Genomic DNA, 23,856 nt, shown 5'->3' on the forward strand with positions numbered 1-23,856 from the left:
AGCATAAGACACACACCCTGACATCAGGGGCCCGGCGGTGGACCTGCAAGGCCAGCGGGAGTGCGAGGAAGGCCCTCCTTGGCCCCAGGCAGGCAGGGGTGGGGAGCGGCGGGGGGGAAGCAACTTACCCTCCCTCTTCTCCTGCCTCCTCCTGGCTGAATAAGGGCTGGAAGCGGGGCGGCCGGAAGCAGGGGGCGGGGCTTCATCATGTGCCCCGCCCCCCTGCACCTCACCCGGGGGAACTGCGTTCCCCCGCGTTCCCCCCCGAAATGACCTCTGGAGAAGTCCCACAAATTTATACAGGTGTTATTCAACACTGAAAACTGCATGGTACACTGGCTTTAAAGGTAAAGGTTTCCCTTGCTCAAAAGCCAGTCGTATCCAACTTTATGGGGTGGTGCTCATCTCCGTTTCCAAGCCGAAGAGCCACCATGTCCGAAGACTTCTCTGTGGTCATGTGGCTGGCATGACTAAACGCTGAGGCACATGGAACGCTGTTACCTTCCCACCAAAGCGGTACCTATTTATCTACATGCAATTTCTTGCTTTCGAACTGCTAGGTTGGCAGGAGCTGGGGCCAGAGATGGGAGCTCACTTTGTCATGTGGCACTAGGGTCTTGAACTGCCAAGCTACCGACATTCTGGTCTGCAACTCTAGTATACCACATAACTTGTCCATTGGGGTGGAAACTCCAAGTTGGGAAATACCTGTAGATTTGGGGGGTGGAGCTGGTGGTGGGTGGAGTTTGAGAGGGGAGGGACAGAGGTTCAGTGCCATAGACTAAGAGAGGGGAGGGACAGAGGTTCAGTGCCATCTAAAGCAGCCATTTTCTCCAGGGGAACTGATCTATATACTCTGATTCCCTGTAATTCTGGGAGATCTCCGGGCCCCAAATGGAGTTTACCAACCCTACTTGTCTTATCCACCATAAATTCTGTTCTGGTGTATTGTTTACATAACTGATGTAAAATGTTGAATTTAGGATGGTGAGAAAACTTACAGCTTTCAATTTCCAGTGTGCAGTTTTGTTCATCCAGAGGGTATCTGCGTAGATCCATCATGCACGCAGCCGTGGTGGTGATCCTGAAAGACAAACATAGAAAAGGAAACAGTGACCTATAGAATTGTGAAATAGTTGACGTAGCATGAGCCAGCTTGGTGTAGTGGTTAAATGCGTGGACTCTAATCTGGGAGAACCAGGTTTGATTCCCCACTCCTCCACTTGCAGCTGCTGGATGACCCTGGGCAAGCCATAGTTCTGTCAGAGCTGTTCTCTCAAGGACAGTTCTGGAAAGAGCTCTCTCAGCCCCGTCTACCTCACCTGTTGTGGGGAGGGGAAGGGAAAGGAGTTTGTAAGCCGCTCTGAAACTCGGAGTGAAGGGCGGGGTATAAATCCAATCTCCTCCTCCTCTTCCTCCTCCTCCTCCTTCTGGGAAGCAGAATTCAGATTCCCTGGAGATTATCAGTCAATGACTTGAACACCGTCTAAGCCACCACAAGCAGGTGTCTGGAGAGGAGGCATGTACATTTTCTAAAAAATGTTCTAAATAAATAAACTTTATGGTGCATTCTACTCTGGCTTGCACCATTAGTCACCAAGCCCCGCAGCATGCGTGGCTACTGCCAGGCACAAAGCCATTCGGCAGGGAATTTTGGCAACATAAACTTTGCAGGGAACATTGAGGTGATCCAATGAGGAGCTCACCTCACTTGCAATCAAGGGACTTTGCTTGGTGATCATGTTCATGTTGAAGCTCTCCGCATGCCTATTGATAACTGGAAAATTACAAGCATGGTCCTAATTTAATGGGTGAAAAGTTGGGCGGTATGGTCCAGAAGCCACAGGTCAGCTGCATCTCTTTAAGGGCAAATGGGAGAAGCAGACTTCTTGCAGTTGCTCATCTTCTGGTGGAGGGCTAAGCTCACCACTATCGATGTCCCCTTGCTGATGTTCTCCCTGGGAGAAAAGGAGTATGAGTCGAAAGAAGCCCTCAGTTCTCTGGCCAGTGACTGAGGCCGGATCCTCCTTTGTATATTTTAAGCCTTTGGTTTCCTTCTCTCAGAGCAGCATAGAATGATAATGAAAGAATCCAGGCTGCAATACTGGTGCGGTCATAATCTGTTACATAATCCGCCATTTGAAAATGGGGTCCCCAGTATTACTTTCTGTGGACGTTTGAAGGCCACTCTCCTGCTTCTCAGTCTGCCTTTGGACTATGGCTGCCTGTGGTGGCTGCTTGTGTGCCTCTTGTTCCTTTCCTCTTCGCCCCTTGAACACTCGAAAAGCAAACCAAGTGCTACAAGTGTGTCCCCTAAATCTCCAGGAACCACGCTTCCAAAGGAAAAGAGGCTATGCAAAGTCCCCTGTGAATTTTCTGTGGCTGAGGGACGCGGCAGTGAAGCACTGCTTTATCACAGCCAGCTCCCCCAGACTTCCTTTAGCAGGTGGCTGATTAAAGTCTCTGTCTTAGTATTTACTCAGAAAGACTCAGGGCCGTAGCCGGGATTTTTGACTTCAGGGGGCATTTAAAAAAGTCAGGGGGCACTGTGTCAGGAGTGGGGGGGGCACTGTGTCAGGAGGCAACAAGTCAGGGGGCACTGTGTCAGGAGCAACAAGATATTGGAAGTTTTTAAAAAAAAGCGACAAGGGAGGGAGAGGGCTGGAGTAGGGAGCAGACGCAGCCAGCCAGAGGTAAGAACATAAGAACATAAGAGAAGCCAATGTTGGATCAGGCCAGTGGCCCATCCAGTCCAACACTCTGTCACACAGTGGCCAAAAATACCAGGTGCCATCAGGAGGTCCAGCAGTGGGGCCAGGACACTAGAAGCCCTCCCACTGTTGACCCCCCCCCCCAAGCACCAAGAATACAGAGCGTCACTTGCCCCAGACTGAGAGCCCCTATCTATACCTTGTGGCTAATAGCCACTGAGGGAACTCTGCTCCAGATGTTTATCCGGTTCCCACTTGAAGCTGTCCATGCTTGTAGCCTCCGCCACCTCCTGTGGCAGTGAATTCCATGTGTTAATCACTTTTTGGGTGCCTGCTGGTGGGCAGGGCAGAGTGACAGCTTGGCACAGCATGGCTGTGGTGCGCAAGAAAAATAAAATAAACCGGCTGGATGGGAATCCAGGAGGCCTCAGTAGTAAGCCTGCCCCCGAGATGTCCTGCTGTAGCTATGTGTTTGGAAAGACTTTTCTTTTAGCAAAACAAAACAAAACAAAACAAAAAACCCTGAAAACAAAACCCCCTTACTATAGTCTTTAAAGAATGGATGATTTCTACTTTTGATCGACTGTACTGATGTTTTTTTGTGAGATATTGTCTGAGAGTTCAGTAACTGATTAATGTTTAGTTGTTAGTTAATTGTTGTTAGACAGAGGTGGCCCATCCACTAGGGTGCCAGAGGGCAGAGGGCACCCGAGTCACCAAAAACAGGTAGCACAAGTGTGCGCCTACAGCGCCAGCATTGCCCAAATCACCAGAGCCAGCTGGCGGCTTCGTGTGTGCCTCTACTGCAGAGGTGTCAAACATGCAGCCCAGGGGCCGCATCAGCCCCCCCCGGAGGGCTTCTCTCAGGCCCGCAGTGGGACTGGCTGTCTTCTGTGTCTTCCTCCAGTTCTGCTGCTGCTGCATCATCGTAGGTCTGCAGCTTACAGATACACGCCTGAACAGAATACTCAGGATTGCCACAGCACAGACATTTTGATGCAATAATTCAGAGCAAGAGGTGTCAGTTATCAGACAGTGTTATATAAACAAAATATTGCAAGAGTGCTAATGCTTTAAGCATGTTTTTATTTTAAATACCCCCCCCTTTTCTGTTTGTGACCTTTATAAAGTTTATATCTCAGCTACCTGGCATTACGTTTTATGACACACATGGCCCGGCCCAACAAGGTCTCATTTACGTCAGATACGGCCCTCATAACAAATGAGTTTGACACCCCTGCTATACTGGTTGGCGAGCTAGCAGTTTGGGGTGTGCCTGGTCTGGCCAGCCAGCCGGCCGGTGGGGTACACCCCGATCTAGGTGTTCGGGGGTGTGTGTGTGCACCTGGGCTGGCGAATGGGGAGGTGTGCCTAAAGCCCTGGATTTAGTTGTCTGGAGATACTGAACCTGCTTTGTAAGTGGTGGTGGTAGAAAGGGCCACGAAGGGACATGACAGTGAAGCACAACTTTATCAGGGCCAGTTTCTAAGTGAAGCAAAAGAAGATGATCAGAAAGCTCTCTCATAACAACTAACAAATTAACATATAAACATTGAAGCTGAGATAAACAAGAACTCCACAAGTATATTGTGATACTAACACTTATAGTATTAACACTTACACTAAGAGGGATAGGATCTCCTCCTCTTGGGGTTTTAGTATAGTGTGGTTATCTATTCTTTATCCCTAGATGTAGTTCCCTCCCCAATATTTTCTTTGTAGTTTTGTAGTTCATTGCAAAAATAAAAATATCCCTTTGGGGATTAAAAAAAAAACTTTATCAGGGCCAGTTTCTTTGTACATATCATTTGATTTGATCATTTGAGTGCAGGGGGTTGGACTAGATGACCTGCAAGGTCCCTTCCAACTCTAACATTCTATGATTCTATGATTTTATATGTGCATGTAGGATTCATGTGTGTCTTGGGCAAATATTTTGAAGGGATGGACACGGATATTACATTTAATGTGTATAAGGTGAGACTGTCCTGAACTTCGTAAAGGCAAGGAATAAAATTTAATTGATTAATCAAAGGAGTTTTATTAAAGGGCAGGCTGGATTGCAGAACACGCATTTCAACACAAGCAAAAGTTCTAAATATCATTCCCCCAAAGTACTTCTGTTTTTTAGCTTCTGAGTGAAAAGAAAGTATTTACAGCAACATCAAAACCTGGCATGCTTCTAGAGTTGGAAACTATGGATTCCTTTCATTCACAGTTCTTTTCCATTGGACAAGACTCAGTGGCGTGTATTCCATCGGATGCTGACTTCCGCTGATTCCCCCTTCCCACTGCAGACTCCACTTTACCCAATACTCTGTTCTTGAGGGCCCACCAGTGCCCCCCCCCCGAATGACATTTTGTTGGACATAGTGGGCTGCAGCAGGAGGAGGAAGTGGAACAGGCCCAGTCTGGATGTATGCCATTGGTCCCAATCAATAGGGAATTTGGCTGTGGCTTTGAAGTTGGGCTACAGAATTGTGGTGCTCCCATGTATACAGAAGGAGGAGGAGGAGGAGGAGATTGGATTTATACCTCGCCTTTCACTCAGGGTCTCAGAGCGGCTTCCAGTCTCCTTTCCCTCCCCCTCCCCACAACAGACACCCTGTGAGGTAGATGGGGATGAGAGAGCTCTTTCGAGAATTGCTTATGAGAGAACAGCTCTGAAAGAATTTGTGACTGACCAAAGGTCACCCCGGCTGTGTGTGGATTAGAGTTCGCGCTCTTAACCACTACACCTTAACTGGCTTCCCCACCCAGCTGGGAATACACAGGCACACGTCTCAGCTTTATATAAACTGGATTGCAGTGAACCTATTTGGCAGGAAGTCGTGAAGATTCGTTGGCACGTATTCAGAAGACAGAAAATATAAAGTAATATTGGGTTGTATTTTACATTAAAATACCGTATGGGGTTGCGGCCTATCAAAGAATCTTCAACACAGTCGGCCCTTTACACCACTGAGCGATAAATTGCAATAAAATAAAATTTATAACAGAAATTCTGACAGAGTGTAATCACGGTGCTGCAAACAATATGCTGTAATAAAAGTTGCCCATGGAATTTATTGCAAATAACAGTTTCGTTTGACAGAGCAAATAGGCTGCAAGGTTTTTTTGTTTTAAACCCTCAAAAATGGAGCTGGAAATAGCAAGTTTCTTTCAGGTGGTGCCAAGAGATAATGCCAAGCGAAAAAGAAGACTGAGAATGTCTTGGCCCTTCTTAATGTGGAACAAAGAACAAGAAGACTGAGTACGGCACTGCTGTTCTTAATGGGGAACACTGTGAAAAAACACAACTGCTCAACAGTGGTGTGATTTGTGTGTCCCCTATAGTAATATTGGTTCACTGAGGGATGATTCATACAAGCACCAGGACACTGAATCATGCTGTGGACAGTGGCAGAGCAACAAGGCAAACTTGGTGTTGGCTGCAGTGAGAATAGCTCCTGGCACATCCACGGTCCCTTTCCTTTGTGATTAATAAGCTCCTTCAACTGAGGTCTTGAGCCATACAGTGTAAATATCAAGAACAATTACATAATTAATAAAAGAAAATTATGCCGCTAGTAAAATTGCAAGATTGTCACATTAAAACTTAGCTAGGGAGGGACTCGAAGATGTGACAATAGACAAAAATATGGCCATAGATCACATAACTGCAGGACTAAGGTCAACCAAGAAAAAGAAAAGTGCCTGAGGTCCAACGGCAAGTCGGTACTTGCTCAAAATGGGGGGAAATCTAAAATTGTTGCAGTGCTGCCGTCCCATACAGCACCCTGCATTAGAACACAAGCATGGGTTCCGCCCTCTCCATATAATCACCCTGGCACTGCCTTAGAACCAGAGTTTATGAAATGGGAATAATAATTGGCAACCTGATTCTGCTATATTAACCCGGCCATGCACAGTTAGGAACTACCCCACCAGGCCTTAGCAATGAAGTTCAGCAGAACTGGCTTGTTTTAATGATGGTTGCTTGTTTTTTTTTTAATGGTATTGTTTTGTTAAGTTAATGGCAGCCATCTTGAGCAGGTAGCCTCATCAACCAAAGCAAGCTCTCGTTCTCTTCCTCCCCAAGGAAGGAGGGGCCTTAGTCAATGGAGGGAAGAGAGGCTTTGCTTTGTAGCTCCTGTGTGATTGAGAAAGCCTGGCAAAGCACACTGTGACACAGAAGGAAGCAAGAGAGATGAAGAACGAAGCAGATGACAGCCAGTTGCTTGCGGGCCACGTACAAGCCAGGGGGGAGGGAGTCGGATCTGGCCTGCGGGCTGCATGTTTGACACCCCTGCCATATCCCATCCTCAAGAGAAAAATATATTTTATCAGATAACGCTAAAACAAAGGTGGGTCTATTCTACTGGCAGATATCTTCCTACTCAAGTTAACTCTTCATCACTTAACCTTTGTACATCCTCTAGAGCTTGTTGTTCGCTATATTTCTAAGGATCCATTCCTCTGGTCAAAACAAAGAAGAGAATACTAAAGTAGACTATACCACTTGAGTTTGCAGGTTGGAAACATCATTTTGAATGCTCCCCATCTTAAAATACACTCCACAAAAGCCAGCATGGTAGAGGGGAAAGGTTCTAGTTCAGTCTTCTCCCTGAAGTTCTGTTTTTTTTTTTTTACATACAGGGTTTTTAAAAAAAATGTAGGAAACCATTAGAACTGTTATACCACACTTGCAGTCTGAAGTGGTACAGTCCATTCTGCCACAGCGGGACTCTACCACCTCATTGTGCTGCACGGGTAGAGGAAATCTTCCTTGAAAAATGTAACAGCTTCTGACGAAGGAGAAGAGTATTTTCACTTGTCTTCTCTTCCATTTAGTGTGGTAAAATAGGTCATGAAACAAAGCAGAGAATAGCAGCAAAACTGTACTTTCTCGTAAACACTAAACAAGACAAGAACAAAGCGCTTAGCAACGTTCTCCTGGGTTTATGACAGCATGAATGTAGACAGGAGAATTGCCACCCCCCCCCAACATTAGAACATGTAGTTTATTAAGTTTTCATAAATAACCTCAATTCCTTTCCTTTCCAAGTTTTCCATCACCTCAAGGAAACCCTTCAAATAAAACCTCAGAGGTACTGTTTACTGCATCTAGTTCTCATTGGTTGTCTCTCCCTATTACTTTTCTGGTGGTATTTCTTGCCTTCCAGATAAATACAATACATTTAATGTATTTCAAACCCCCCCCCCCTTCATCGTTTTCGGGCTAGTTTTACCTTGCCGGTTATCTTGCTATTTACTCCAGAGCAGTGGTGTTTAAGGAAAGAAACACGGTGGTTATAGGGTACCCCATTTCCTAAATGTTTGATTTCATATTTGCACTGGGTGTGTGGTAAAATTCTCCTTTGCAGGTGATGTGTGGTGATAGAAGTCACCCTGGGCAACTGGTCTTCGGTAGGGCCTCCCAGAGGTTCTACGATTACACTTTGAATCCTCAGGCAAATTAGGCTACAATCCTTAGAACGCTTTCCCGGCAGTAAGCCTCACTGAATAAAATAGAACTTACCTCCAAGTAGACCTGAGTAGGATTCTTCTCTAAGAGGCATTGTTATCTACATGGCATGTTTAATATAGGTAAAGGTTCCCTTGCTCGAAAGCCAGTCAAATCCGACTCTAGGGTTGCGGTGCTCATCTCCGTTTCAAAGCCGAAGAGCCAGCGCTGTCCGAAGACGTTTCCGTGGTCATGTGGCCGGCATGACTAAACACCGAGGCGCACGGAACACTGTTACCTTCCCCCCGAAGTGGTACCTGTTTACCTACTTGCAATTTCTTGCTTTCGAACTGCTAGGTTGGCAGGAGCTGGACCTAGAGACGGGAGCTCACTCAGTCATGCGGCCCACTCGGGTCTCGAACTGCTGAACTACCGACCTTCCACAGCCTGCAGTTCAGCGTCTTAACCACTTGAGCCATTATAAGGTTCGTACTGTTTATAAGAGAACTAGGCTTGCCAACCTCCAGGTGGTGGCTGGAGATCTCCTGGGGTTACGGCTGATCTCCAGGCAACAGAGTTCGGTTCACCTGGAGATAATGGCCACTTCAGAAGGGGGACTCTGTGGCATTATACCCCACTGAAGTCTGTCCCCTCCCCAAACCCTGACCTTCACAGGCTCTACCCCCCCAGATCCCCAGGTATTTCCCAGCCTGGAGCTGGCAACCCTATGATTTTACTGTTATAAGGCTCCTTACTTCAGAGTATTCCAGCTTTGCAGAATCCTCTGTTTGTGGACCTTTCAGCTGGCAACCCACTATACACACTGCTGACGTAGGGGTAGTTTTGCTTAAGCCTACTGATTTCCATAGCTGTTAGGCATGCCTAACTCTGAGCTGGATTGTGGTCACAAGCTCCATCTTATGGACTGGCACATCATCTGATGCTTGCAGCATCACCACAGTGCTTTGCAGAGTCATATCACATCATACCACAGACAGAGGTTTCCCATCACTCGTTCTTCGGTGGAGTCAGTTTGTACATTCGGCCACGAGAAGCCAAATGCTGAGTGTGTGCATGCCCTATGGTACAGACATGTTTGAAATAGCCCAGGGAACATATGAAATCCTAAATGTATGTGTGTGTTTCCAAAGTCTGCAAAGGACATGTTAAACAGACCACAATTTGGGAGAGTGGGACATCTTTGTTGCCCAGCCAAATGGAATGAGTTACAGGCAGGAACGCACAGGAACAAACTTCCGGCTGGCTCCTGAGTTGGCCACGCCCAGCAGGAGCTCATTAGCATAACAGGCCACACCCAACAGCAGAAACTCATTAGGATTGGCTACATTAGGATTGTGTGGCCTAACATGCAAAGGAGTTCCTGCTACAAAAAAAGCCCTGGGTTTTGACAACAAACAAGGTCAACAGAATAAGAAGCAAAAGGTGGGTGTGGCTGGATGACCACACTTCTGGTAACATGGGAGTGCGGCCTAATATGCTAATGAGTGGTGCAGTCAGGGGGTGAGGCCTAATACGCTAATGAGTTTCTGCTGTTGGGTATGGCCTATTATGCTAATGAGTTCCTGCTGGGCTTTTTCTACAAAAAGAGTCCTGGTTACAGCTACATAGTTCAGAGTGCCCCTATTTCTATTGTCCAATCCAATAGAATTTATTGTGTTAGCCATAGGCCATAACAAGGTTACAGAGCATTCGACTACAACAGTAAAATAATACAATAAAATAGATAAGAGAATAAAACCTAAAATCACATACATTTCTATTGTGTACAGTAGGTTTACTTGGTCTGGAGTCCTTAGTCTCAACACTGTAACCCCTTCACTGTCTTTGGTGGATGCTGAATCTAGTTTGACGCATTGTGCTCAACCGAAACAATGCCGAAAGGTCTTCTCTTTTTCTGCTCTGCCAGTGCAGGTCCTATGATATCTTCAGCTGCAGCTCATTAGAGGAAGAAAACACACAAACATGCATTGTACCCTCTCTCAGCAGATCTACGCTTCAGCTCAAGACCAGCTCATTGTGTTTCATGGAAACATGTTGTTATTCTGTGGATATTAGACAGTATACCTGTCAAAGAAAAAAAAGTATTGTCCAATAGAAGCTCTCAGAAATGGGCTTGCCCACCTACAGTAGTCAGGAGATCTCTGGTAATCATGACTGATCACCAGTCTAGAGAGATGGGTTCCCCTGGAGGAAATGGCAGTTTCAGAAGTTAGACTCTACAGCATTAAACTCTGCTGAGGTCCCTCCCCTTTGCAACCCCTGCACTCCTCAATGCACACCAAGAATGCACCAGGGGAGAAGGAAGCAGAGGAAGGAAGGAAGATTGCAAGCATTTGCTTCCCTCTGGATTTCTCTGCATCAGCAGGGCAGATCAGTCGGGGAGGGTGGGAAGGAATTCTTCGGAATTAGACTGCCTATCTGATCCACAGAGGAATTTACTTGGCAACTGGGAGGCGTCTTTTATGTTCTGAGCCAAAGGAGCATGAACTTAGTCAGCATCTTTCCAATTAGTCAGGGGCAGATGGGGAATAGAGGTCCACATTAACCGCCCCCCCCGAGCTTCTTTTAGGAATGATGGGATGAAAATGCACTAGATAGACAAAAGGATGGGTGGGGGGGGGATGGACAAGGGAGAAGATACAGTTTGCCAGATCTTTGAGGAGGAAGTATTTCCCTCCTCCCAAGATGCCTCGCTTTCCTCCCAATGGGGTTCATGGTACGTCTACAGTGTTAATGTTCCCGTGGAGGAGCAGCAGCATAAACGGTTCAAATATGAAAGTAACCTTGGCTTTTATAAATAAATAAATAAACGGTCAAGTCCCGTGTCTAGAACTACTTATCACTGAATGGAGTATTATGTCCTGTCTGCAATTCTTCTTGCTGGTCTCCCAAGAGTGGAAAAGGAAACAGACAACCGTGATATATTATGCCACAAAAGTCTCCAAAACCTAGAAATTTCTTTCTCCAGTATTCAGTTTACTGGATGCAATTCAAACGCCATCAACACCGACGGATCATGCGTATTGTCTCGTTTCGTGTACAATTTTGTCAAAGGGAATAGCGTTGAAATACAAGATTAACCCATTTAACAAACTCACTGGCAATATTTCATAGTGACATTCTTCAAAATCCATCAGCGTGATGGATCACAGTGTGATGGATCCTTCAAAATCCATCAGAGTAGCGGGGACAGTGGCTTTGGACCTAGAGCTTAGTGGGGGGATGGAACTATTCAAACATCCCCGAGGAAGCTGTCGTCCCCTGTCTGGCCAACTCCAGACTGGGGGAAGAAATGGAGGAATAAAGAAAGATGGGAATAAGCTGAAGGGAACATGCCCATCTATACCTACAGCATGTGTTTGGCCCTCCCTCTGAGAGAGGACAACTGGGGCCCTTGATTATTCCCCCCAAGTCTAGTGGTGATGATGCCACTGGTTCCATTTTTTGTCTACATAGTGTGCTCCTTGCTCTTTGGGAGTTCACTGCTGTTACCACTTCCATTCTGGAGCAACCCTTAACCCACACACCCCTACACACTATTCTTTTCAGAGTTGCCACTGGCTACGCGTCGTCAGCTATGCTGCCATGAGGGTGGGGAGGTTTACTTTGTCTTCTATTTGCCTTTGTCTTCTATATGCCTTTGTATTCCTTCTGTGCTTCTTTGCTGCTATGACGCTTATCCCGAAGTACTGCAGGTGGGGATGTTGATGTCTGGGTTTCTTGGGAACAGAGCGTGAGAGTTTCGTTCCCAGCTTCAGCGCTAAACGGCCAAAGCTCTATCTCCCGCGCGCGGGAGGGTAGCTAATTGGCCAGGGCGGGGGGGGGGTGCATACGAATTCCCTATATCCTATTATGCCCATGGGCAGCCATCATTCTTAACAGTGCCTATGTTAATGCATCTATAGCTCTTCAATAAAGTATTACCTTTCCTGATAAGCATGTACTACGTTGTTGGCTGTGGGTTCTGACACGTGTGAGGGTTGGAAAACTCCTGGCGATTTGGAATGGAGCCTGGGGAAGATCTCCGTGGGCTACAACGCCACAGAGTCCACCCTCCCAAATGCCCATTTCCTCTATGGGAACTGATTTATGTAGTCTGGCGATCAGCTAAAATTCTGGGGGACCACCTGGAGACTGGCATCCCTAGATCTTTCTGTGCTCAGGAGACCAGAAGGGATGGTAGATCAAAGATGAAAGGAGTGAGTGGTGTAGTCTTGGAAGTGGATGGGGTAGCTCGGCTCCCTGCTCAGTGGGGAGGGGGGAATTGTAGGTTTCTTGCCTGATGGCCCGAACAAAACTGGAGTGAATCTTGCCTGTGCTGTATGAGTGTTCTGGACCAGTAAGATAAGATAGGACTGGGAATCCTGATATCTCTCCTAATGAAGTGTGGATCATATATACGGTCACTGACAGGGATAAAGCCCAGAAGAAGAGAAGAAGAAGAGACTGGACCAGTAAGATAAGATAGGACTGGGAATCCTGATATCTCTCCTAATGAAGTGTGGATCATATATACGGTCGCTGACAGGGATAAAGCCCAGAAGAAGAGAAGAAGAAGAGATTGGATTTATACCCTGCCCTTCACTTCCCAAAGGTGTCTCAGAGCGGTTTACAAACTCCTTTCCCTTCCCCTCTTCACAGCAGACACCCTGTGAGGCGGGTGGGGCTGAGAGAACTCTTGACAGAAACTGCTCTTTTTCAAGGACAGCTGTGCCAGAGCTTGTGACTGACCCAAGGTCACATCAGCAGGTGCAAGTGGAGGAGTGGGGAATCAAACCCGGTTCTCCCAGATTAGAGTCCACACACTTAACCACTACACCAAATAGAAGAGAACCTGATGGCTGCAAATTAAGCCGTCTGATTCCCACCCAGATTTTACTGACATCATATTTGGCTGGTCATGTTGGCCATTACGCTGGCGTTTCTTGGAAGTAACTTATTTGCATTGAAATTAAGGTTCCCATGTTTCTTTTGATATAGATTAGCGTTGTCATCAATATGCCGGTTAATTATATGCAAATTAGAAATCCACTACAAGGTGCAACTTTAATTACTGCTCCTTTCATCTCTATTTCTGAAAGGCAGGAATAGGAATGTTTCTAATGAGTTTCAGGGCCCCAATTCTCAAGTCGCTATTCCCTAGCCAATCGGATTCGGCGGGGTGATGATGTCACAGAGGGCAAAAACACAGTGAAATCAGGGCGGTAATTCTTACAACAGCCCTATAAAATAGGTCAGTAGATGGGAGATTAAGGCTGAATGATGGCGGCTTGCTGAAGGCTGTCTCGCAAATTCATGGCTTAAATGAGATGTGAACCAGTGAATTCCATGTGCAGTCTTTGCCACTACACTAGATCATACCTTATTGTGTTTATAACAGCTGTAATGCTGCCTTGTCTCCTATCTGTGATGAGTAATTTATGGTCGTTTATTCACAAATCACTTTGAGATACAACCCATGAATGATGTACACGCATGTGCAAATAAGCTTTATGTAACCATGACTGATTAGGCCCTCTGCAGACAGTGAATGTTTTCTCTCTTTGGTTATATTTTTTCCGTGCAGTGTTAATGATCCAAATTTTGATGTGACAGAAAAATATACAATTTTAGTGTTACTTCTAAAAACACAAGATAGTCCCACCTTAGATTTCTAAATAAATGGATGGTTGTCCAAGCCACCGTAAGGTAGAGAAGGCAATGTAGCCTGTTCAAAAAAATTTGCCACATCCCAGAATAAGCTGATTTTTAGCAGTCAGTTTGATGGAAAAGGAACTGCGGCCATGAAGTCTGAAGGCAATTAGCAAGACACATTCTCCTCATGCTCTGTTTAACAAACGATAACCACATTCTGGAATTTATCAACCATTTCCTCACAGGCACCTAGTTTTTCTCTCTCACAGCTGAAATACTAGTGTCTCCCCCCCCCCCACCACAACAGCAGTCATTTATCTACACCAGTGAAGTCTGCTGCTCCCTAAGAGAGACTTGAGGACAATTTTTGCATGAATCGCTCAGGTGGGAATTGAGCAGTGCGTACAAAATTAATGACAGGGTAACCGCTTCCTTACTCCCGTTGCCTTAAGCTTCATTTCAGTGCATAATGAGGCCTTGCTTCTGTGGATTCATTTTAATATTTTACATTTTACTCAAATTATTGTATGCAGTACACGGCGGCTTTCATGGAGATTTAATTTGTTAAAGCTCAGGTCCTGAGCACATTTCCTAAGCACCAAGTTCTTTTGCTTCTTAATTATGTTTAGGATTTCATACTAGGAATGTTTGCTCAAAAGCAAGTCCCATTGTGCCGCGCTTGCTGTAAGATATTTGTGCAGAGGAATACATCCTTAGGTAATTTCACATACCAGAGTGTTCGGCAGCAACGATATGAAGTATGGATGCCATGCACATTATACACTCGCATGAGTACAGTTGGGACAGATGGGTGAAGGGCCCAACCAGGGCTCTTTCTGTAGCAGGTACTCATTTGCATATTAAGCGACACACCCCTAATGTAGCCAATCCTCCAAGAGCTTACAGCAGCCCCTGTAAGAAGAGCTCTGTAAGCTCTTGGAGGATTGGCTTCATTATGGGGGTGTGTGGCCTAATATGCAAAGGAGTTCCTGCTACAAAAAGAGCCCTGGGCCCAACTACATGTTACACCCCCCCTGAAGATTTATTTATACCCCGCACCCCGCCCCAGTTGAGATCCAAAGTGGCTTTTATTGTTCTCTCCTCCACTGTATCTTCACAACAACCCTTTGAGGTAGGTTAGGCTGAGAGTAGTGCCCTTGCAGCCATTTCAGGTTTGCATGAAAAATTTGCGCCATATTCATTCTGTGTTTCATTTCAGCTTATTAAAACGTGCTCCGGTTTCAAGCCCTTGGCGCCCTACAAAGCCAATTCCTCCCCCTTTGATGGTGGAGGGCGAAGAGCATTTCGAAATCTCTCAGATCCTGGACTCTAAGCTGAAGCGTAGCAAGCCGTTTTACCTGGTGAAGTGGTTGGATTTTGGACCCCAGCACCGCGAATGGGTGGAAGTAGGGGATATCAGGGCCCCTATACTGTTGTGAAAGTTTCACCGGGAGTTCCCGGGGAGAACCGGGAGGTCTCTCTGCCTAACCGGGATATTTTTCTTTAGGTGGGCAGAATATCAGCTACACTGCCATATTGTTTATGGACTGAGGGGGCACCCACCTGACCTGCGTATGACTGGGTGCCGCATTCCTTTCCGTGTCTCCCTTTTCCTGTTATCTGTAACCTTGTACCACTGTCTAGTTGTAGTGTCTTCATATTAATTATCCGTGTGACTGGTTTCGTTTCCCAGCTCAGCTGCATCGGTTATTCCTTCCTGCCCGTGGGTGGGGTGGGGGTCATTTGAACTCTGTCTATCTCAGTAAGCTTTCCCTTTTTACTCATTCCTAACAGTGCTTGTGTTCCTGACCAATAGTACTGACAATAAAGTATATGCTTCTTGGAAGACTGTACTCCCTTTGTTTGACCGTTGGACCTGACACACTTTATGGGACCACCACGGCACAACAATCTGGATCCAGAGCCTGGTTCCCAACAGAGCCTTCTGATTTTATAAATAGACACTTTGAACCCACTTTCTAATGCAGGCTGTACTTGTGCACAGGGACTGCAGCATAAAAAACTGTGGATCCCACGCATCACAGCACTGCTGTTGCGGTGTGAGAATCTCAGTCTGATGTGTGAATATTTATAATTCCATTTTTGACATAGATCTTCAAAGCTGGACATCTCAAATCACTGGTATAAAAAGAGAGCTGGCACCTGTGCCCAAAGATTGTACCATAAAAATGTCACATCCAACAACTTGTGGCTGTACAAAAATCTACAGCCAAGGTGCCTGTGTTTCCTCGTGACCTTCAGAAGCAGAGCATGGAAACACATCGCCTAATCTGCTCACATCTGAATTTACTGGCTCTACTATAAATCACATATCCAACAGATTGAGGCATCACTGTGTTAAAAATACCAAAAGGAAGGACAGATCCTTCCGTTTTTCACATGGAGACATCTGCAGTCCAGCATCAAATCAGAGGTCAGGTCTGGGTCCATAAACAGCAGCAGATCAGCCCATTTTGTTCAGCAAAAAACAGCAGGCAGGGATGGGTCTCCCACCCAAAAGACAGATGTGAACCCCTGAGGTATGGGAAGTACTGCCAGAGCTCAGCTTGCTCCCAGTGTGTCTGGCCTTGTTTCACCCCACCATCCTTCCTTTGCTGGGACACCAATGCCTTCCTTGGTAGACATTTTGACATTCGTTCTGCTGATGTTGCTGAGGATGGGCTAGCATTTGCTAAGTGATCAGCTGACTGCACTGCCGGTCATGATGCAACTGATGTCAGCAGCACATTAGGGTGCTGTCTGTTGGCGCTAGGGATGCCAGCCTCCAGGCGGGACCTGGGGATCCCCTGGCATTACAGTTTATCTCCAGACAATGGAGATGAGTTCCCCTGGAGAAAATGGATGCTTTGAAGGGTGGACTGTATGACACTGCACCCCACCGAGATCCCTGTCACCCCCAAGCTCCATCCCCAAATTTCTGGGAGTTTCCCAACCTGGATCTGGCAAACCCTACCCCTGCCAGTGGCTGGGGGACCTGGCAACCCTACGAGCTGACGATGTCAGGATCCCAGTAACTCCACTCTCAGTCCACAACTCTTTATAATAAAAGGTTTATTTAGGAAAAGAGATTTGGATGTTGGCAAGGATAACTCCTTGCTAAGACTAAAGCAGAAATTGAAAGTAACTCCAGTTATAGTCAAAAGAAACATTCCATAGGTACGTCATTCACCCCCCCACTTTGTCTCACAGTTAAATCTATGGGGATAGGCCTGTGAAAGTTGTTATCTAAAGACTTCAAGGCCGTCCTGCTGAGCGCAGGCCCTCCTAGAGGCACACTTGTTATGAGAAAGATGAGGAATTTCAGACAGGCGATATATTCCAGTTCAGGAATGGTTCCCAAATGGTTTCTGGTCTGACATTTCAGACAGAACTGTTTTAGAACCGGTTCCCTGCCATAATATATTTGTACTTTCACACACAAACACTTCTGTCCCATTCAGGAAACGGGGCTGAACCATTTTACCTGTAAACCACTTCCAAGTAGTCTTCAGTTTCTTCTCCCGGATCTGAAACGCTTTCCCCCTGCCGTTTTTCACCTGCACGGGCAATCTCCGGCTTTTTTTTAAACGTTTGGTTTAGAGCGCTATTGTGCTATGACACAACAGCAAAACAGCATTATAGCAACCCCATTGGAATGCCTGGAGTGTGTTATAGTGCTATAGCGCTCTAAAGCAAACGTTTTTTAAAAAAGCCGGAGATCACCCGCATGGGTGAAAAACAGCAGGAAAAAGTGGGAAAAAGCAGTGCAGTCTGAAATGGCAAACCGCTTCAGATCCAGCTCTTTACCGCTAGGGGAAAGCCATGTGTGAAATGGCAGCCCTATACTGGTTTACTCCACGACAGATCAAAAACGGCTTCAAATCGGCTTTAAAAGGGTAATGTGAAATTCCTCATAGTTACAAAGCCTGGGTGCCTATTCTACTCCCCCATTCACACATCTGCATTCACACCTTCCCCCACCCATAGGAATGTCAGCGAGGGATGAGGGGAGACAGGGAGACATAGAGTCAGCAATTGCAATACATTGACCAGCACTACCATAACTTAGCCCGAGTCTGACAGATGAACTCTCAGAGCCGCACATCCAGCCTTTTTGGAAACTTTGGGGAATTTCACATTACCCAGTTTCATCCGGTTTCAAGCCGGTAATCATCCGTTTTGAAGTGAACCGGTACAGGGCTGTCATTTTATACATGGCTTGCCCCTAGCGGAAATGAGCCAGATTAGAAGCGGTTTGGCATTTCAGACTGCACCGCTTTTTCCCTGCCATCTTTTGCCCGTGCGGGTGATCTGCGGCTTTTTTTGTGAACGTTCACTTTATAGTGCTATAGCGCTATAGCACTATAATGAAACACCCCAGGCATTCCAATGGGGTTGATATAATGCTATTCGGTTATAGTGTTATAGCGCTATAAATCGAACGTTAAAAAAAAAAAAAAGCCCGCGCGGGCGAAAAACGGTGGGAAAAAAGCATAACAGAATCGGGAGAGGGAACCGAAGACTACTCGGAAGCGGTTGACAGGTAAAACGCTTCATTCCCGGTTCCTAAACGGAACAGAAGCTTTTGTGTATGAAATGGCAAATACATTCCAGTAGGGAACCGATTCTCAAACGGGTTCTGTCTGAAATGACAGACCAGAACCCGTTTGAGAACCGGTTCCCTACCGGGAGATATCGCCTGTCTGAAATTCCTCTTTGTCTTTTCCCAAGAGGGAGAGGGGAGGGAGAACACAGCTTGTGGTGTTCGTGAATCTCAAAGCATCAGATGGAAACATCGGAGACCATCTGCAGGCAGCTCTGGGAGACAAGTTATGAAACCTTTTCTTGCAACTTGATGGGTTAGTTGTTATAACAGGGAGGCCTCTAACCTTCCCTTTAAAGCTAAACAGGGTTCGTCCAACGTGACTCATATACTTTCTGAGAACTGCGTATAATCTCTAGACAGTTCTGGGGGGAAAAATGGAGCATTGTATTCTCTTTGAAACATCTTAAATGCAGCAGATTTACTGCTTTGGAAATGCCCTTACTGTGTTCAGGATGCACGTACCTTTTAAAAAAAAAATAAGATCAAGGTCGGGAGAAAAAAACATTGTAAGAACAGAGTCATGCACAACCTTCTATTATGCCCAATCCAAACATCACAACACATTGTGCAAGGTTTGAGCTTTCTAGAACTCTTCATCGGGTTGGATGCCAAGAAACAAAGGGGGGGGGGTTAGGTCATGATCAGAAGGCGTATTATTCTGCATCTTGTGTGGGATGCTGGGTTTATTTCAGTGGGTAAGAGGCACCCAGCAGGCTGCAGGGAGAAATGAGCCTTCAGCTATGGGCTAAACTGGAATAAAGTCCGGGGGGGGGGGGAAGCAAAATATTTTTATTTGAGAGTGTCCTAAGTATGTTCCTCCTCTGAAGAAATGCTGGAGAGTGTCAGTTTGGCATTTATGCAAAACATCTGTGATTGCTGCAAATAAACACTGAAGACTAAGATTAAAATTAAAAAAAAAGGAAATCCAGACATGCCGAAGTGAGCTAATATATGCTCGAAACATCCACGCAATATGGCAAAAATTAGCCAGACAAATAAAAACAAAATGCGAGTCTCTAAAATACCTTTTGTACCTAATGTGACGCCATATGTTGCCTCGATCTTATTATTCTGTTAGGTTTTCATGACAGGGTTTTTATGTTTTAACAACAATAAATATGACTGAAACAAGGCAGGGAGCATCCATCCGTAGTGTGATTAATTTCCAGGCAACAGAGCAGAGAAGCTTTTGTAGACTGGAGCACAGTGGCTCTCTCAGGCTAGATTACATGCCACGGAAGACCAATGAAGGTAACTTGGGCTGGCAAGCCTGTTGAAATCTGGGGGGAGGGAGTTAATTTTTGATGCGCTTGTTTGCAAGGCTGGTGTTTGCGGTAGCTGAAAAACAGGCCAGGATGGCCACTTTCTCCGTTCCCTTTTCTCTTTTTCCAGACTGTGGCCTAAGACCTGGGAGCATGAATTCTGCCACACAAAATTAACTCCCCTCCAAAGTGGCTATGCCACATCATAAAGCTGACACCAGGTAGCAAATACACTCAGCCATCTCATCCCATGCAAAAAGGTATGCTTAATAACGCTGCTTTCACACATGCTAGATAATGTACTTTCAGTGCCCTTTTAGGAATCATTGGCAGTTGGGCTTTCTGGTGTGAAACAGGGAAATCTATTTTGTTAGGCAGGACCAGGGCTATTTTTGGGCAGGAACGCACAGGAACGGAGTTCCGGCTGGCTCCTAAGTTGGCCACGCCCAGCAGGAACTCATTAGCATAATAGGCCACACCCAACAGCAGAAACTCATTAGGATTGGCTACATTAGGGGTGTGTGGCCTAACATGCAAAGGAGTTCCTGCTACAAAAAAAGCCCTGGGTTTTGACAACAAACAAGGTGAACAGAATAAGAAGCAAAAGGTGGGTGTGGCTGGATGACCATACTTCTGGTAACATGTGGGTGTGGCCTAATATGCTAATGAGTGGTGCAGTCAGGGGTGTGGCTCAATATGCTAATGAGTTTCTGCTATTGGGTGTGGCCTATTATGCTAATGAGTTCCTGCTGGGCTTTTTCTACAAAAAAAGCCTTGGGCAGGACTGCAGGAAGTCAGAAAAAATTGGGGCACAGCTACATCTATGTCCCAAGGTATACTGGACCTTTAACCCTTTGAGAAAGTTCTCAGTGTGGGCTGCTACTGTTTGTTTCCTGTTTATTTTTATTGTGGTAAACCAGCATACCTTGTAATAGTTTATATTTTTTTGTAGAAGCTGTTAGAGGCGTTAGGAATAATTACAGTTGAGAGTGTGGCACACAGCTGGTTCAAAGAAAACTAATAAATAAATTGCCTGGGCAGGGGATGGGTTTCTGTCTGAAAAGACTATGGGAAAATAATTTTTGTGATGATTTATCCAGTGTCTCAGCTTTCATGTGGAAACTTATTCCAATTAGTTGCAACATAAGATTAAATATACATACCGTAATCCATAAAGAACTGTTCCATCTGGATGAAGCCGAATCATTCGATTTTTCACTGTAACTCCATGAACGAAGGATTTCTTGTCATTCAGGAAGTACGTATCTGGTACCCAGAGATAGTCAGCCACTCTGTTATCTAAAGTCAGATTCAAAGGTATTCCAGAATACGATAATCTTTTATCCCTCCAGGACTGTTGGAAATACATGGTAAGCGTATAGTCCTGGGAATAAACCAAAAAATGAAAAAGTAATTAAATGTGTTTCACATAGCTTTTTATTTCATTTTATTAAGGATTGCTAGTGCTGCCACCATGATTTTAAAATCACAGGAAGTGACAGAGTTTCATAGGAGCTACTTGTGCTGTCTTCCTTCTTGTAAATGGGAAACAGAAGGTATCTTGGGCTCACCTCTTTTGTGGAGCTGTCGTTTAAACAACAGGGGACACAAAGAACCTCTTTGGCCAGCTGTTTCGCATCTTAGCTGCAAACTGGCCTTCCCCTTCTTGCGTCAGGTATTCTATAAAACTTGGGCATGGCTGGGAGCACAAGTGAAAGGACCAAGAGCTCTCTGGCCTTTAGCCCTTACCTCATAACCAATGTTCCCTCCAAGCTTTGGAGTCCTGGGAGCAAAATTTCTACTTCGTGAGCTACTGGTATTAAAGTTGTGAGTGAGTGATTTGGCTACTGCATTTATTAGTTTGCTCTGGGGAGCCATCCTTCCTGAGCTAAGACAAACATGTGTGAGCCAGAGGCTAAAAAACTGTGAGCTTGCTCACACTAACTCAGCTTAGAGGGAACACTGCTCATAACTTGTGTCTTCAGATAAGCCAGCCAATAAGATCAGGATGGACCCATATTGGTATTTTTATATAGCACATTTTCTATTTAAGCTGCTTTAGGTCTCTGTGAGGAAAAAAGCAGGATATAACTAGTAACGGTAAAGGTTTCCCTTGCTCAAAAGCCAGTCGAATTTGACTCTAGGGGACGGTGCTCATCTCCATTTCCAAGCCAAAGAGCCAGTGCTGTTGGAAGACTTCTCCGTGGTCATGTGGCCGGCATGACTAAATGCCGAGGCGCATGGAATGCTGTTACCTTCCCACCAAAGCATTATCTACTTGCAATCTCTTGCTTTCGAACTGCTAGGTTGGCAGGAGCTGGGGCCAGAGATGGGAGCTCACTCCGTCATGTGGCACTAGGGTCTCAAACTGCCGAACTACTGACCTTCCAGTCTGCAGCTCAGCGTCTTAACCTCTGAGCACTTAAATAATTAAAAATAAATAAATAGTGTGTGAACAGCATTACCAAAATGCCTCACAGAGGCCAATAAATTATTTGTTTTATTTTTTAAAAAGCCATGTCCATGCTGCCTAAAGCTATACAGTATCAAAAACGGCAATATCAAGTTCAACCCCCTTGCCTCTTGTAATGTTTAGGCACACTTTCCCATGCTGTGATGTCAACACACTATGCATTTCACTGCCACCATAGCAGCCACTGATTTGGAGTGAAACAAAACGACACACAATGTACATTGTTGTCCAGATCTTTTAAAAATCTTTCTGGAGTTTAGAGAGATATAAGTAAGACTCTCCTTTTTCTCCCCTTTTCTGATATGTAAATATTGTATTTTTTCCCCTGGAAAGATAGATTATTAAAGTTTAAAAATGAAAAAACATAACAAAACAAAAAAAGATGCACAATGTAATGATGTATTTTATTTACCCTGCCTTTCTCTACATACCTACTGATTAAAAAAACCACACCACTAAACACTACCCAACATTTGGATGGACAGACGAAACCGGATGTAGGAATGTAGTTTTTGTAACAGGAATCGTTCTGGACTCTCACACCCCACTTGCTAGAATGCTCCAAAGAGCACATTGGTTAAATACGTTTTGTTTGAAGCCTCCAGAAGTTCCCTCACAACCACGGCCAAGAGTAGTTGACTCAAGTTTGCTGTCAATAACCTGAGACTCTTTGCTACACAGCCTACCTTGGTCATTTGATCATAAACCCAAGGAATGCCTTCAAGCCCCTGTCTCAGGCATTGTCCGACAACCTCAAGCTGGCCCATCACTGCAGTAATTCAACCACCTGACCCTAGTTATCTTGTTGTAGACAGTTTTCCACCTACAGTTTGACTTTCCCTCCCCCCTACATTTCTTGACCACATCTTTCCAAAACCATAAATATGGCATCCTTGGCCTTCCCTCCAGCTTTGTAGTTGGTTCCACACTTGAGCCTCCCTTCCCAATGTTGTGGTTGGCTTATTTCCCGAACCTTTGCCCACTTTGCTGAACCACTGGATCCCCTGCTTGGATCCCCAACTGTATAGATGATTTCAGTTTTGGATTCTTTCTTCACCCTGGGAATTCCTTGCCCCAGACTAGCTTTTCCTGCTTCTGACCTGGACTTCAGCACAACAGACTCTTCAGGTCAAGGCAATGTATGTTTTTCCTTTTCCCCTTTATTTCCTCTTAAACTCCCCATTCACCCCCATTTAGGCAATAACCAAAGGCAGCATGGCTAGGATTGCATTATTTTATTGTAACATCGTTTTATGTTTTGGGTCTCCTTTGAATTTCATTTTTCTAGCTTTGTAGCTTGTTGGGGGCATAAAAATTGTTCCATTTGAGATTCTCTTTGTGTGCCTTATTTTTCTCTGTGTGTCTTATTTTTCTATCTTAACTAGAGTTCTGCATCAGATCAGGACCCCAATATCCACTAGACTGTCTGGTCCCCAAAATAATTCCCCTGGTGACACAGTAGGGCTGCCAAGCCGTGGTGGGGGATCTGTGCATCTTCACAGGATCCCTGCCGCGGGGGACAGCGATACGCGTTGCACCGCTGTTGCCAGGATGTGACGCTACACGTCGCTCTGGCAACGGGACTGTTTGGAGTCCCGTTGCCAGAGCGACGTGTAGCATCACATCCTGGCGACGGTGGTGCAACGCGTATCGCTGTCCCCCGCAGCAGGGATCCTGTGAAGACACACGGATCCCCCACCGCG

General features: G+C 45.6%; 1 protein-coding gene across 1 annotated transcript in view; it reads right to left on the reverse strand.

Annotated features, from left to right (window-relative positions):
• GABRB1 (gamma-aminobutyric acid (GABA) A receptor, beta 1) overlaps positions 1 to 23,856 on the reverse strand; it is a 172,296-nt gene that overhangs the window by 34,778 nt on the left and 113,662 nt on the right. Inside the window, exons 4-5 of the mRNA XM_015412764.1 lie at positions 20,844 to 21,064; positions 1,002 to 1,084 (exon numbers count right to left, since the gene is read on the reverse strand). Coding sequence (XP_015268250.1) covers positions 1,002 to 1,084; positions 20,844 to 21,064 — 304 coding nt within the window. The remainder of the gene's footprint in view (positions 1 to 1,001; positions 1,085 to 20,843; positions 21,065 to 23,856) is intronic.

This window comes from Gekko japonicus, unplaced genomic scaffold (assembly GCF_001447785.1).
Source record: "Gekko japonicus isolate JY-2015 unplaced genomic scaffold, Gekko_japonicus_V1.1 scaffold682, whole genome shotgun sequence".
Lineage (NCBI taxonomy): Eukaryota > Metazoa > Chordata > Lepidosauria > Squamata > Gekkonidae > Gekko > Gekko japonicus.